Source organism: Heterodontus francisci, unplaced genomic scaffold (assembly GCF_036365525.1).
Source record: "Heterodontus francisci isolate sHetFra1 unplaced genomic scaffold, sHetFra1.hap1 HAP1_SCAFFOLD_398, whole genome shotgun sequence".
Lineage (NCBI taxonomy): Eukaryota > Metazoa > Chordata > Chondrichthyes > Heterodontiformes > Heterodontidae > Heterodontus > Heterodontus francisci.
Window position 1 is genome coordinate 1,377,196 of NW_027140825.1, and position 15,918 is coordinate 1,393,113.

A 15,918-nucleotide genomic window follows, 5' to 3' on the forward strand; every position below is an offset into this window, starting at 1 on the left:
GATTTATGAACATACATCCCCCTGGTTTCTCTGTTCCTGCACCCAATTTAAAATTGTACCGTTTGAGAAACAATGTATTGGCTCAAAGAAAATAAGGGGAGTGTGTCCGAGCCAATATTTATCCGTCATTCAACACTTCACATCCACCATTTCCGGTTATCTGGTCATTTAGTGCAATGATGCTTGTGGGATCTTGCTGTGCGCATTTTGGCTGAAACCTTTCCCTACATTACAACAGTGACTACACTCCACAGTCAGTTCTTTAACTCTAAAGCTCTATGAGCGTAATATTGCGAAAGAAATACCTGAACAGGTTTGGGTTTACAGTCAAGACTCTGTGAGAATGCCATGAATATTAAAATGATACAATCATTAACATAATGACTGATGCCTAATTTTGTTACATTTTTGTTCTGAATATTGAACCATTGGAGATTTCAGGAGACTCCTCTTCACCCAGAGAATAGTGAGAATGTCGAATTCGCTTTTTTTTTTGACTCGGAGGTAAGAGTGTCACCACTGTGTAACTTCACTGAAATACTTAAACCCAAGCTGTATTTTGAGAACTGGTCTCTTTCTCAACCAGTTGAGCTGCAATTGACAGATGCAGTTTGACAATGGTGCGTCTTTACCTAGCACTCGTTAGTTTGGTACCTTTGCTGCAATACACGAAAGTGCCTTGCGCACGTTGCTGTCCAAAATCTGCCTGTTTGCAAAGGGGCTGAACACAAGTTTAATTTTGGTCTTAACAATTGTACTTTTATTGGGACTTCCTCCCTCTGGGATTCGCCACGCTGTTGTTTGTCTTCAATTAATTTTCCCTTTATATTTTGTCTGCTTTTCCTGGTTACTTGCGAATGTGTCTTTATTTTAAGAATAAGTTTAATGAAACAACATTGATCTCCCCTTCGCCTTCTCTGCTCGAAGGAGAACAATCCCAGCTTCTCCCATTTCTACACACAAGTGAAACCTCCCCATGTCTGGTACTATTCTAGTAAATATCTTCTGCACCCTCTCTATGGCCTTGACATCCTTCCCAAAGTGTGTTAGCCACGAATTGGTCACAATACTCCAGGCGAGGCCTACCTGGTGATTAATAACAGCAAAAAATTGCATTTAACTAGCACCGTTGATGCAGTGAAAAATCTCACCATCAGAGCAACTCAGACAGCAACTTGATACCGAGTTATCGAAGTAGATATTAGGGACAGGTGAACAGTCAAAGAAGTAGGTTCTAAGATGCTTCTTAAAGAAGGAGAAGAGGGAGAGAAGCAGAGGTGTTTCAGGAGGGAATTCCAGGGTTTCGGGCTCAGGCAGCTGAAGGCACATCCGCCAATGGTGGGTTCAAGGGAGCGGAGGATGCACAAGAGGCCAGAATTGTTCGGAGCACAGGGAAATCATCAGGGGTTCTTTTAGGTCCAGAGGAAGTTACAGAAATAAGGAGCCACCGCCTCACTGACAGAACAATGCACTAATCCCGCGTAATTGTCCCCTACACGTGAAATGAATCCTTGTGTTCATCTGCTAAAATCCCTCCCAACAATTAGAAAACTGCATCCGTACAACAACAGCAGACCTTGGTCCATCCATCATTAACTGAGACCTCTTGTACTGTCAGCTACTCACCCGAAACGCTTAGCTTCGTGCTTTGTTTGCTGTTATTATTGGATATTAGTCAATATTAAAGATGCAGACAAGTACTATGTCGTACTGCATCAGGGGATACCAATTAGAATTAAGCCTGCAGGTTGCTCAATCGTCTGCGAACACACAGAGCTGCTGGCTCTTTCCCCATAACCCTGCATTTGTTAGCCTTCAAGTATGCATCAAATACATGTTTTAAAAGCTACTATTTAAAGCGACTTTCAGGCAGTGCATTCCACATGACAGCAACTGGCTGTGTAAAAGCAAATATTCAACTCCCTCTTTGTTTCTTTTACCAATGACAAATCTGTTCTCTTTGCTTACCGACCCTTCTCCCAGCAGAAATGAGTTATTCTTATTTACTCTATTACAAACCATATGATTTTGGACATTTTGAATATGATATTAATTCTCACCTTAACCTTCTCTTCTCTAAGGAGAACAACCCCAGTTTCTCCAGTATCTCCACACAATTGAAGTCATTCATCCCTGGAACCACACTAACAAATCTTCTTTAACCTTCTCTGCTCCAATGAGAACAATATTCTGCTTTTCCAGTCTCTCTATAAAGCTGAAATCCTTTCTCCCTGGTATCAATCACCCCACCACCACTTAATCCTCTCTGCATTACCCTACCAGTTTTCAGAATATATCTTGCTGAAATATTGCGAATTAAATATAATAATTATTACAATCATTTGGTAATAAGTGGGGCAACGAGGGAAATCTGGGAAGCAGGGTCAACCATGCAGCTCTGTGCAGTTATGTACTGGAGTGCAATGCCATGGATAAATATACAACTAACTTAATTGACGCACTCAAAATGTTACATTTTTTAAAACTTACCCAACACTGTTAATTTGGGATGGTGGCCAAAATGAAAGTTAGTAGTTGCATCCACAATGCTACATTCCTATCAGAAAACTAGGATGGCCTAACAGTTCCCGTAGACTGTCAATACTGTAGCTTGTTCACTGTATTTATTTAGTATATCAAGTGAGCATGTAGTGAAATTGTTAAGCTGTTTGGACATTGCCATGTACCTCTCACTTTGAATTCTGATTTGAAACAGTGTTTCAGCGTAAATTTAAGTCAATTCCTTATGCACTCAATTTAGTTATTTTCTTGAAGGAAGACTAGGTGAGTTTGCCATTTCGTATCTAATCTTCTACAACCTTGACTGGATCTAGTCTTTGTTTATTACATTCAATCATTTTTGTTGAGTCAGTGTGTTAAAGGTTATGGAACCAAAGACGGTAGCTGGAGCTAAGATAAAACTCAGCCATGATTTAAGTGAATGGTGGAAGAGGCTCAAGGGATGAATGGTCCTTTGTGGCTTCTTGTGTTTGATTGGAGTCCTTTTCAAAATCGTTGACTCGGGTTTGCATCTGTTATAAACTCGACAGTGGCCCTTCCTGAGTTCAGCTTTTAAAATAATCACTACTAGTTGAGCCTTGCCTCTCTGCTTTTACATTGGTGAAGCTTAATGCTTTTACATTGAACACTGGGGGGACAAATCGCTCGGTTTTACATACCCAGAACTGTTAATCTTGTCCCATCGCCAAAGCGGAGAGGTGTGCTGTTTCCAGAACACAGTGTTACAAAGCAGTATTAAAACTGCTGGGGACCAATGATTACACGATAATTCATCGAATACTCTGACACCTTTGAACAATTATCATTCAACCAATTGCAATGTGTAGATTTGTCTGTCCTTTTCTCCACCATTCCATTTTAAAGCAGAGAAAATATGGTAACATTTGCTTAGACGTTCTTGGAGCTCTGTGCACAGTTCTGGTCTCCATATCCCTCGGTTAGACCACACTTGGATCACTGTGCACAGTTCTCGTCTTCATACATATTTACCTATCAGGAAAGACTGAATAGCCTTTATGATAGATAAGAGAAGGCTTAGAGGTGACCTGAAAGAGGCGTCTAAGATTATGAAAGGGTTGGGGCTTCCAGAGGGTAGACACAGAGAAGTCTGGTAACGTTGTCTTTGCAAAATTGTGCATCTTGGGATTCAAATTTACTCAAGTTTTCCAGTATGTGGCCAGGTTTGTGAGTTTTGGGAGAATTACGAAGCAATGAATGAACACTTAGAGTGAATTAAATTTGAATATTGAGATCTATTCTTGTTTACCTACCGAGAACGTAATCCCAGAGCCAAAGTAAGAGATCGAGGTCCCAGCTGAACACAATGTCACAGGCCAGTTGTAAAACTACCAGGGCCCTCAGTTAGGCCTGAGCTGGAGTCTCGTGCCCAATTCAGGGCACCACACTTTTGGAAGGATGTCAAGGTCTTGGAGAGCGTGCAGAGAGAGATTTACTGGAATGGTCCTAGAAATGAGGGACTCAGTTATGTGGAAAGACTGGAGAAGGTGGGATTGTTCTCCCAGAGAAGGTGAAGGAGAGATTTAATAGTTGATTTCAAAGCCACGAAGGGCTTTGTTAGAGTCAGTAGGGGGAGACTGATTCCACTGGCCGGAGATTTCACAACCAGAGAACATAGATTTAAGGCAATTGGCAAAAGATCCAGATGTTTATTGAGGGGCCATTTCTTTACACAACGACTTGTTATGATATGGAATGCATTACCTGAAAATGTGATAGATACTGATTGCATATTGAACTTCAAAAAAGAATTGGAGCATAGTTCAAAAAGGCGAAAATTGCAGGACTGTATAGAAAGAAAAGGGGTGAGGGAGGCGAATTGGAGAACATTTCCCAACAGCCGACTCTAGTAAGATGGGCCGAGTGGTATTCTTGTGTCCAACATGCATATTTGTCGAATTATTTCCATCAACTGTTTTTTTTTAGAAGTCTGTCCCATTATCAACAGTGAGCTTTCATTCCAGAAGATCACTGCTTCAGGACGTTAATCATAGCAAGCTGAACAAACTCTGTTTAAGAATGGGATTGAATTTTATACGGATGAAGGCAAAGCACAATCTTCTAAAACAAAATCGAAGCGGTCATTTTTATTAATTAGTGTGAGGTTAACAATTTTATGCGGCAACAGCTCAGAATTGTTGACTTAATTTTGGCTGCAAGCCCATAAAGTATGGATTGACAAAAGTATTAGGGTCATGTCTTTCCAGCCATGTCTATCCTGGATTCTACTCCACCCAATAACCCTCCTGAGAAAAGAGCCTGAGGAATGTCTCCCAATTCCAAAACAATTCAGCCAATCACAAGAAGGCATTTCCACCATAACATTCTACGTTAGACAACCCAATGCACTTCTCTGTCGGTTTAATGTCACACAGCATTTTCTATATTTTTGAAAGGATAATAAGATTGTCGATGTGCTGGTTGATAATTCGAAAATTGGACTGTAATGGGAAACTGCAGAATATGATGATAGACTATCCCTTCTTCTTTCTTTTCTTTCTTTTGGGCCTACTTATCTCGAGAGACAATGGATACGCGCCTGGAGGTGGTCAGTGGTTTGTGAAGCAGCGCCTGGAGTGGCTATAAAGGCCAATTCTGGAGTGACAGGCTCTTCCACAGGTGCTGCAGAGAAATTTGTTTGTCGGGGCTGTTGCACAGTTGGCTCTCCCCTTGCGCCTCTGTCTTTTTTCCTGCCAACTACTAAGTCTCTTCTACTCGCCACAATTTAGCCCTGTCTTTATGGCTGCCCGCCAGCTCTGGCGAACGCTGGCAACTGACTCCCACGACTTGTGATCAATGTCACACGATTTCATGTCGCGTTTGCAGACGTCTTTATAGCGGAGACATGGACGGCCTGTGGGTCGGATACCAGTGGCGAACTCGCTGTACAATGTGTCTTTGGGGATCCTGCCATCTTCCATGCGGCTCACATGGCCAAGCCATCTCAAGCGCCGCTGACTCAGTAGTGTGTATCAGCTGGGAGTGTTGGCTGCTTCAAGGACTAGTTAGACAAACAAAGCCTTTAACATTTACATACCCAAAACTGTGAGCTTGGTCCCTTGGCCAAAATATAATGGTTCGGTCTTTCCATAACACAGTGTTACACTCCCATTACAAAACTATTCCCCTCCAGACAACCTATTGCACAAGGAGGCGGCCATTCAGCCCCTCTATCCTGCTCCTCTATTCAAAGGCTGATCTGTACCTCACTTCATTTACCAATCTGATCTCGATATCCCTCGATAACCTCCCCAAACAAAGTTATTTCCATCTCAATTTTGTCAGGTCTAATCGCCCTCCAGGATTCACAGCTTTTTGTTGAAGAGGGAGTTCCAGAGATCTTTTACAATCAATTATTATCATGTACTTTTACTACGGATTCCTCTGCGAGAGGTGAAATCAGAGGGTTTTCCATCAAAATATCTGATGTTAGACATCCCAGTACGGCTTTAGTTTCACATAAAAAGCTACAATGAGATTCTTGATATTCCCATTGATAACTAGAATAATGGAGAGTTGTGGGCAATCACAGAATATAACAATAGACCAACAAATGGCTTTATCAAGTTTGACTATCCCAGTGGATAGTGAATGGAACAATATAACAATAGTGTTACTCTAAAAGAGAAGCAAATTAATCTCTTTTAAAGGCAGGCTGGAGATTGGGTCAAATCATTAACTAAACCCTCTCCACTCCCCATTGGAGGCAACCGAATAGCAATTAAACTGTAAAATGAATACAATGCTGAAACCGTTCACCTACCGAAAACTACTAACTTGGTCCCATCGCCAAAAGTATAATCGTAGTTATTTGAGCACAGTGATGCCTGTCAGTGTTAAAACTCCCATCTAGTTAGAAATGCTCAAATGCACCGTCTTCGAAATGATGTACTCAAATTGTAGATTTACATACTATTAATGTGTGATGTAAAGACAGCGGCAATGCACCCTAGATATTGGACAGGAGAACAACAGGTTAATTATAGGGCCTGGTGGAGGTTACAGAGACAGCGAGGTTTGTCGGGATTGGAGGATATTGCAGGGATACGGAGAGTTATAGAGGCTGGAGGCGGTTACAGGGATAGGGAGGTTTGTAGGGGCCGGAGGACATTACAGGGACAGGGAGGCCTTGGGTTGAGTTGAAAACAAATGTGAAAGATATTTAAACCAAGATATTGCAGGTCCAGCTGCCAATATAAATCGGCGAGGTGATTCTGTGACCGAGAACATGATGTATTTTAGAGCATCTAATTTCGTCTGAGAATCTCAAGGATCCTCATTAACGAAAACAACAAAAGCTTCAGTTCTGTGCTCACCTAAAACAATCAATTTTGTCCCGTCACCGAAGTAATACAGAGTATTTCCTGTACACAATGTTACATGACAATAGTATAACTACAGGTCGAAGAGCAATGAAGCTGGTGCACTGATGCAAAACCTCACACAGAATGCACTGGAGATTTGACTCTTTATGTCAAGGGCATTATAATGTTAATTAGAAATTCATTGTGAGGAATAGAAAGGGAAGTTCGTTACTCAGATAGTGGTAATAATGTGGAATGCACTACCACAGGGAATGGGTTGAGATGGATTTTGGAGATGCTTTCAAGGAGTAAATTGGAAAAAGACATGGGAGAGAAAGGAATAGAAGATTAGATGAAGTAAGGGTGAGAGGAGGCTCGTGTGCAGTTTCACCACTGGCTTGCTTACACACTGTAAATTCTATATAATTAAATGTAATTATGATGTTTTATTTCACTCATTCTGGGGGAAGAATTATGACAGCATTTTTTGGAAACAAATAATCTGCCCTCTGAGAAAACGGTTAACAAATCTGCAACTCCCTTCCTGACAGGACTGTGGAAAAACCTACACCCCATTGAGTGCAGGGGCGATGGTTGCAAAGTGATAATGTTACTGTGCTAGTAATATTCTGGTTCAAATCCCGAGGGTCGCCAGAGGAATTTAACTTCAACTGATAAATGAAAGTCTGGTTTAACTGCATGAAACTATCGTCAATTGTCAGAAAACCCCGTCTGTTGTCATTTAAGTGACTTCAGACTTCAGTTGACTCGCAACTGCCTTCTGAAATAGCAAACCACCCAGTCCAAGGGCAATTAGGGATGGGCAACAAATCTTGGCCTTGCCAGCGACGCCCACATCTGATGAAAAATAATGAGCTAGCAGACCACTCAGAAGACAATCAGAGATGGGCAATAAATTCTGGACCAGATGCCACGAACGAATTAAAAAAATGTCTTTCCCTGTGCATCTTAGTATTTTCCATGTATTCTGGCTTTTATGCACATTGGAAATGCTGCCTGAAATTTTTGAGTTATTTGTCAATGCAACATTTCAGTTGCAAACTGAAACTCAGAAACAGCGTGAGCTGCAATCATTGTTTTTCAAAGAACGTCCAACTCACCCAACACAGTCAGTTTTGTCCCGTCACCAAAGAAATAGTCGTAGCTTCCAGAACACAGTGTTTCAGCCCTGTTACTAAACTAGACTGGTCCCTGAAAAGTTGCCGAATATTTGAGTGAATAATACAGCTCTTGTTTGTTTGTCCATAGTAAGATAAATGGGAGAAACTTTCCCTTCTTTAAACACATATCCAGTTCAAGAATCAGTCTTTCTCCTTCTCTCTCTCTCTGTCTCTGTTTGTATCTTAAATGCATTGGAAAAATGTCTTTCACCAATGAACCCGGAGCCTTAAACATCTTTCCGACCATTTCAGACAACATGCATTCTCAGAATTGGCCTAACATTCCTGGACTCACCTGTCACAACTAACTTGGTACCGCTTCCGAAGTAATATTGATAGCCAGAACACAGTGAGAGACCCTTGTAACAAAACCTCACAAGGCGAGGTGCAGGTCTTGTCTATATCACACTTGGACCCTGTCCTCGAAAGCGTTTGTTGATCACATCTCCTTAATTTATATATCTCCTAATTTACATTTGTGGCTCACGAGCAAGGTCATAGAATAAGAAATATACATCACTGAAGGGGAGACCATTCGGCCCATAGGACCTCTGCTGGCTTTATGAAAGGTTTTACCATCGTCCTGTATATTTCCCTTCGAGTATCTATCAATTTCCATTTTGAAAGTTTCTCCTGAACCAACTTCCACCACCAGTTCAGATATGCCTTCCCGATCACAGTAACTACCTCTGTGGGAGAATGTCTCTTCATCCCGCCACTGGTCCTTTATGTCAATTGCCTCAAAACCTGTGTCCTCTGGTTACCGACCCATCTACCAATGGAGACTGTTTCTGATTATTAATTCTATCCAAAACCTTCACTAATTTGAACACCTCTATTCAATCTCCATTTAACCTTTTCTGTTCTCCAGTCTCTCCAACTATCTGAGGTCCCTCATCTCTGGTACAATTCTGGTGAATCATTTCTGCTCCCAATCTAAGGCCTCGACAACCGTCATAAAGTGTGGTACCCAGGACTGAACACAATACTCCAGCTGGGACCTTACCAGTGATTTGTAAATGTTAATCCTCACTTCCTCACTCAACACCTCGTGAATTCTTAACCAATGATGGTGCGTTCCAGCATCATCAACTGGTCACTTCAAACATCTTGACCCTTTTTTTGACCAAGCTCTCTCTCTATCTCACTCCTCGCATTAAACCAATAGAGTAACATTCGGGACAGGGGTAGGCCATTCAGAGTCTGATTTCCCAGACAGCTATCACTTGTTGATTTCCACACACACAATCGGTCATTGTGAAGAAACGGATGCAGCTGAATAGGGAATATTATTAGCGTTATCTTCATATATTAATCTTGTAAATTTCAATCAGACTATACCATATCAGACGTTGCGGAATGATTCTCACTGACGCCACGTTAATCAGTTACCTAAAACCACGAGGTTTGTGCCATCGCCAAATGTATAGTCATTGTTCCCTGACACAATGTTACACAGTTGTAACAAAGCTAGGGAATCTTTAACTCTCTACACGGCGGTTAATTAAGCACAGTTGCATCGTTTTGTATTGGGTTGCATTTATTACCCCGCCCTTTCCCTCTTTACCTCTTTTTGTTATTTCTTTTGTTTTGTCTCGACCTCTCCCATCTTTGTCTCTCTAATTTTCCGTCCCCTTTTCCCTGCATTTTGCTCCCAATCTGTCTCTCTGTAGATAAGGTTTGCCTCCCTAACCTTCCTCCATTTCCACCTCGCCATTGCCCTATGTTTAGTTGTTTTCACTGTTGCTTCGTTACTCTTTGTTTTTTTCTAAAGTTTATGGTCTCTCCCCTTTCTTCAAACTGATGGGGACAAACTGGCCGACAGTTTTAATAATTACTGAGACCACTGATATGTTTCAACAAATATCTCACTCACCCAGGACTGTTAACTAAGTGCCGTCTCCAAAATATGATAGCTGGGTATTTCCTGCTCCCACATCATCATGTGACAACACGAAAACATTCCTCAATAGCGCCCTGCCAGTTTTCAGTGTCCATCTCATTAATATTTGATATTGCCCTTTGACAAACATGAGCTGACCATACAACAAAGTACACGCATAAAATAACCGGGTGGGGAGGTGGGGGAGAGGGGGCTTGACCATTAAAGCCAGCAACATTCACAGTACCGTCTATCCATCCATCTGTGAATATGTTAGATGTCCACAGATACAGTGCTTATAATACTGGAAGATTTTACATGGAGTTGTTCATAATTATTAATTAACTTCTACACTCAAGTTGGGGACCAGATAGCTCAGTTGGCGAACGTGCCAGTTTGAACAATGCTTACAGAACGGGTTCATTTCTCACCGTGTCTGGGGAAGGCAAGGGGAAGCCTCCTCATAGACACTGCTCCACATTCATGCTCCTCTCTCCTGCTGGAGAAAAGGAGCAGAGAGCCAGTACATCAGATGACCACCAGCCTGCACAGACAAGATGAACCCAGCATCCCTGGCTTCATTGAATGAAGGTCTAACTCACCCAATACTGTTAGAGCCGAACCTTCTCCAAAATGTAAAGGCTGGTCGCTCCCGCCTGCACTATGCTGAACAACATTACCAAAACACACCTTTGGATAGACCGATACACCGACAGAAAAGTAGCTACGTAGATCGATAAACATAAAGATGGATACACAGACCGATACATTGTGGATGATGGAACAATAGATGTTTATATAGATGCTAACGTACCTAAAACAGTTAACTTGGTACCAGCTCCGAAGTAGTAAATATCAGAAGAGCACAAAGCTAAATCCCTGCATCAAAACCTCTCACCTCTCTCTGATTCTTGTCCTGAAGGAGCCTTTCACAACTAGAAAGAACCTACAGGAGTATTGGCACAAAGGAACATAGAAATACTGTAGCTGGAGTAGGCCATTCAGCCCGTCGAGCTTGTTCTGACATTCAGTGAGGTCATGAATCATCTGTATTGTAACCCCATTAGCCTGTTTGTGTTCCAGACCCTTTTCCTAACAAGGCTCTATCATTCTCAGATTGGGAAGTGACAATTGACCCTGTGGCCTCAGCAGTTTCATAGCGGAGAGAGGCCCAGATTTCCACCACCGTTTGTTCAGTTATGTCCTTTCTGGCATCACCCCTGAACGGCCAAGCTTTAATGTTAAGCTAATGCTCCCCTCCACCCTCACCCTTGCTCTGGGCTCTGACACCCGCGTAAATTGCAGCTCTATCTGCCCTATCGAATCCTCTCATTATCTTAAACACATCAGTTGGATCAATCCTTAATCTCCAATGCTCAACATCTCCAAGCAACCTGCCCCCATAATTTAATCCCGTCACCATTCTGGTAAATGAGGAAAGATCATTCGCAATCTGCCCTGGACTTTCAGCTCACGTTCCCCAGGCCGTTCAATGTGCATTCAACACCCAGTGTCCATTCACAAACAAAAAAATCCCCTTTTATACTTCTCATCCATTCAAACGCTTCAGGATAATGGGGAATACATCAAATAACATCGAAGATTCAGCAGCGAACCAGACCATTCAGCCCACTACGTCCTAGCCGATTAAATGCTCCACATGATCCTTCTCACACCCTCTTCATCTCACCCCATCCTTTTAAAAGGTCATTTTATTCCTTTCTCCCCCATATGTTTATCCAGCTTCCCTCTTAAATACATCTCTGCTATTCGCCTCAGCCCACTCCCTGTGGTAGTGAGTTCCACATTCTCGCCACTCTCTGGTTGAAAAGGCTTCTCCTGAATTCCATATTTGATTTATTAGTGACTGTCTTATATTGATGGTCCCCTGGTTCTGGTCTCCTCAACAAGTGGAATCATCTTGCCTCTGTCATAATCTTAAAGACCTCGATCAGGTTATCCCCTCTGCCTTCTCTTTTCTGGAGAAAACAGCACCAGCCTCTTCATTCTTGACCTGTGGTTATATCCTCTCAATTTTGGGAGCACACTTGTAAATATGTTTTGTTTTGCTCTATCCAGAGCCTCTGCTTTTTAATCATATGCAGTCCATAACGGCATACTGAAGAATTGAATCTGACAGTTTTCGTTCTGTGTCTGTGTCCTCTTGTTCTGTTCTCATTTGGAACTACATTGCTGTTTGTACTGTTTATTTTAGAGACCCTCCCTTATGTCCCCACTCAAACTCCTTTCCAAATGAATTCAGCAGTTGTAGGTCTCCCTTTTTAAGCCCAAGAGTCGAAATTAATTCACCGAATTCCTAAATATTCACTCCCACGACCACCCCACGTGAATTCCCGAATTGAATCAACTTTTCCAGTGTTAGGAAGGCATTCACTCACCTAAAACCACCAGTTTGGTCCCATCTCCGAAATATGCTTCTCTCGCATTACACAATGGTATGGGGCTGTCGCAAAATCCCCCTCCAGTCTAGATTGTTAAGTCTATTCCATTGAAGTTCTGACTGTTTCAATGGCCCGTAAAGGGCGTAGGAACATGTGGACAGGAGGTGGCCGTTCAGCCCTTCGAGACTGTTCCACCATGCAGTTAGATCAGGGTTGTTCTGAATCTTAACTCTATCATCCCACCTTGGTTCTGTAACTGTCAATACTTCTGTTTAACAAAAATCTAACAATCTTGAATTTGAAATTATCAATCGACGCCCAGCCTCAACAGTATATTATTTTGTTGTGGGGGGTGCGGGGAGAGTTCCTGATATCACCCCTGAACGGCTCGAATTTAAATCGTTCTGGACTCCCCCCAACCTGAAGAAGCAGTTTCTCTCTATCTATCCAACACCTCAAGCTCCTCGATTATATCAGCCCTTTAATGATCTCGATTGTAGATCTTTTGTCAATGATTTTAAATATCTGACCTTTGTTTATTGACCCATCCACCAGTAGAAATAATTTCCCCTTCAAGTAATTGTCCAGTCCCCCTTTTGAAAGTTACTATTGAGTCTGTTTGCACCACCCTTTCAGGCAGCGCATTCCAGATAACAACACACCGCATAATTGTTTTATTCTTCATATCACCCCTGTTTATTTTGTCAATTACCTTAACTCTGTGCCCTTTGTTTACCAACGCTTCGAGCATTGGAAATTGTTTCTGAGCATGTACTGTGTCCAAAGCCTTCATTGCTTTGGACACCTCTGTCAAATCCCCCCTAAACTTTCTCTGCTCTAGTCTCTAGACGCAACTGAAGACCCTCATCGCTGGAACCAGTCGAATAAATCATTCGTGCAACCACTCTAAGGCCTTGACATCCATCCTAACATGTGACACCCACAATTCTCCAGCTGGGACCTAACCAGCGATTCATCGAGGTTCAGCTTAACTCCCTTGCTCAACTCCTCGTCAATCCTTCTTTAACGAAGGTACTTTCCAGCTTCTTCAACTCTTTATTCTAAATTTCTTGATTGTCACGTATTTGTCCCTGTACCTCACTCCTATCATCAACTCGCATTACGCCGATTTAGCTACATTAGGGACTGGATTAGGCCATTCAACCTCTGATATCCAAGGTACTTATCACATGTCGATTTCCACATGCACAATACGTCTCTAGTTTGTTTCAGGAAATATTCCATATGGGGCTCGGAAGTAATGCATGAAGCCGGAACACAAATACAAGGTGTATGTTTATATATAAGGTCCTCATATCCACAACTAGGTTTGAATAATTTTAAATTTCAACTAGACATCCCTCTGATTCCACTTTCCTTTAAAGAGCTAATTCGATTCTATCTCACTTACCTAAAACCATGAGTTTTGAATTACCCCCAAAAGTATAACCATCGTTGCCTGACGCAATGTTACACTTTTGTATCAGAACTCGCGTTTCTTTAACTCGATACACAATAGTTAATGAACATAGTTGGAACATTTTGCCTTGTGTTATATTCATTATTCCACCCTATTGCTCTTTATCTTATATTCTGTTACAATTGATCTCCTTGTCTCTGTCTCTTTTTCACTGTTTTAAATCTAATTTCCCATCTCCCTCCAGTTTTGTCTGATGTTTGCTCTCCATCTGGAGTGAAGAAGAATGGGGGATGATGGTCTGGGAAATTCTAAGATTCAGAGGGCGCTTGACAGGGTAAATGCTGAGAGGATGTTCCCCTGTAGAATTAAAGGGCGCAGTTTCAGAATGAGGGGTCGCTCATTTAGGACGGAGTGGAGGAGGAATTTCTTCGATCAGGGAGTCGTGAATCTTTGGAATTCCCTACTCCACAGCGCTGTGGAGGCTGAGTCCGTGAATGCATTCAAACTGAGATAGAGAGCAGAGCCAAGGATTATGGAGAACAGGTAGGAAAGAGGGATCGAGGCCAACATCAGATCAGCCATGATCTCTGGTTGTAAATTCCTCTCTCACCAGCCCTCCTCCAATCTCCTACATTTAGCTATTTAAATTCTTGCTTCTTCAATGCAATGCTTACTCTTTTGCCTGTTTTCACATTCTCTCTCCTTTCTTTAAATTGAAGAGACTAAACTAGTCGACGTTTGCAATGCTAGTAAGAGACATATTTTGACGAACATCTCACTTACCCAGGACTGTTAATTTAGAGCCATCTCCAAAATACACAAGGCTGAATACTCCCTGCTCCCACATCATCACCTCACATCACAAAAACATTCCCCAACTCTCTTCTGGAAGAAAAGAAATTCACTGCCCCATTCCTTAATATTTGATAGTGGCCTCTGGTTAACGCAAGCTTACTGTAAGTTAATGTAAACTGGTGGACTAACCAGGCAGTTTGCAGTTATAACTCTCAGAATTCCCAAGACTGTCTGCCCCGTCTAAATGTGGACCTGTTAGTCAGTTATCCACCGTGGCAGTCCTGACAATAGGAGATTTTCTCTAAGTCCCTCCCAATTATTCATTCAATCCTTCTTGCAAGATGTTTACAGGTGACCCTTGCTTCATTGAAAACAAAGAAACTGAACTCACCCAAAATCGTCAACTTGGACCCGTCCCCAAAATGTAGCAGGTTGGTATACCCGCCCGCACTGCACTAAGCAACAATACCAAAATACAACGATGGGTAGACAGATGTATGGACAGACAAATAGATAAGTAGATGGACAAACAGACAGACAGATGGATCCACAGACCAACAAATAGATAGGTACATTGATAGATAAAGAAATAGAAAGACTTACAGATGAAAAGAGATGTTTACATATATAAATATCTACATGTGCAAACATAATCTTACCTAAAACAGTGAGTTTAGTCCCAGCTCCGAAATAATAAATGTCACCAGAGCACAATGATAAACTCATGTATTAAAACATCACCTGTCTTTGAGTCCTTTTCCGAAGGAGCCCCTCATAATAAGGGAGAACCGACAAGTATAAGGAAATTTTGTCCAAAGGAACATAGCAACTGGGGAACAGGAGTTGACCATTCAGCCCTTCGTGCTTATTCCGACATTTAATTAGATTATAAATCAATTGTACCTTAACGCCTTCGACCTGCCTTCTTGGTTCCATAACCTTTAGCATCTTTGCTGATCAAAAAATCATCAACCACACATTTGAAATTTTCGACTGACTCCCTCAGCTTTCTGTGGGAGAGATTTCTGGATTCCACAGGGCATTTTGTAAACAGGTCCTTCTTGACGTCACTCCTGAATGGTCAAGCTATCAGTTTAAGGTTTTGCTCTCTTGTTCTGGACCCGTCACACCAGAGGAAATATCAGATCCTATCATTATCTTAAACACATCAATTGGATCACTCCTGAATCTCCAATTCTCAATTTACTGCAACCCTACTTTAAACAACACATCGTCATAAATTAAATTATTTTGATTCCGGTATTATCCTGGTGAATGAGGAAAGGTCATGGGGCCCTTGACACCTCATTGTCCACTGGATATGGATAGCTCACCAGTTCGATTAGTAACTTGAAAATAGTGTGTCTCAAAACAGTTTCATCCATTGCCGCACGAG

The 15,918-nt window shown here is 41.9% G+C and overlaps 1 protein-coding gene across 1 annotated transcript in view; it reads right to left on the reverse strand.

The window, feature by feature from the left end:
• Positions 1 to 15,918, reverse strand: part of LOC137361226 (uncharacterized) — a 34,709-nt gene that overhangs the window by 5,669 nt on the left and 13,122 nt on the right. Inside the window, exons 6-11 of the mRNA XM_068026135.1 lie at positions 14,914 to 14,977; positions 13,719 to 13,805; positions 8,498 to 8,779; positions 5,984 to 6,038; positions 3,792 to 3,835; positions 1,152 to 1,337 (exon numbers count right to left, since the gene is read on the reverse strand). Of these exons, the coding sequence (XP_067882236.1) occupies positions 1,152 to 1,337; positions 3,792 to 3,835; positions 5,984 to 6,038; positions 8,498 to 8,779; positions 13,719 to 13,805; positions 14,914 to 14,977 (718 nt within the window). The remainder of the gene's footprint in view (positions 1 to 1,151; positions 1,338 to 3,791; positions 3,836 to 5,983; positions 6,039 to 8,497; positions 8,780 to 13,718; positions 13,806 to 14,913; positions 14,978 to 15,918) is intronic.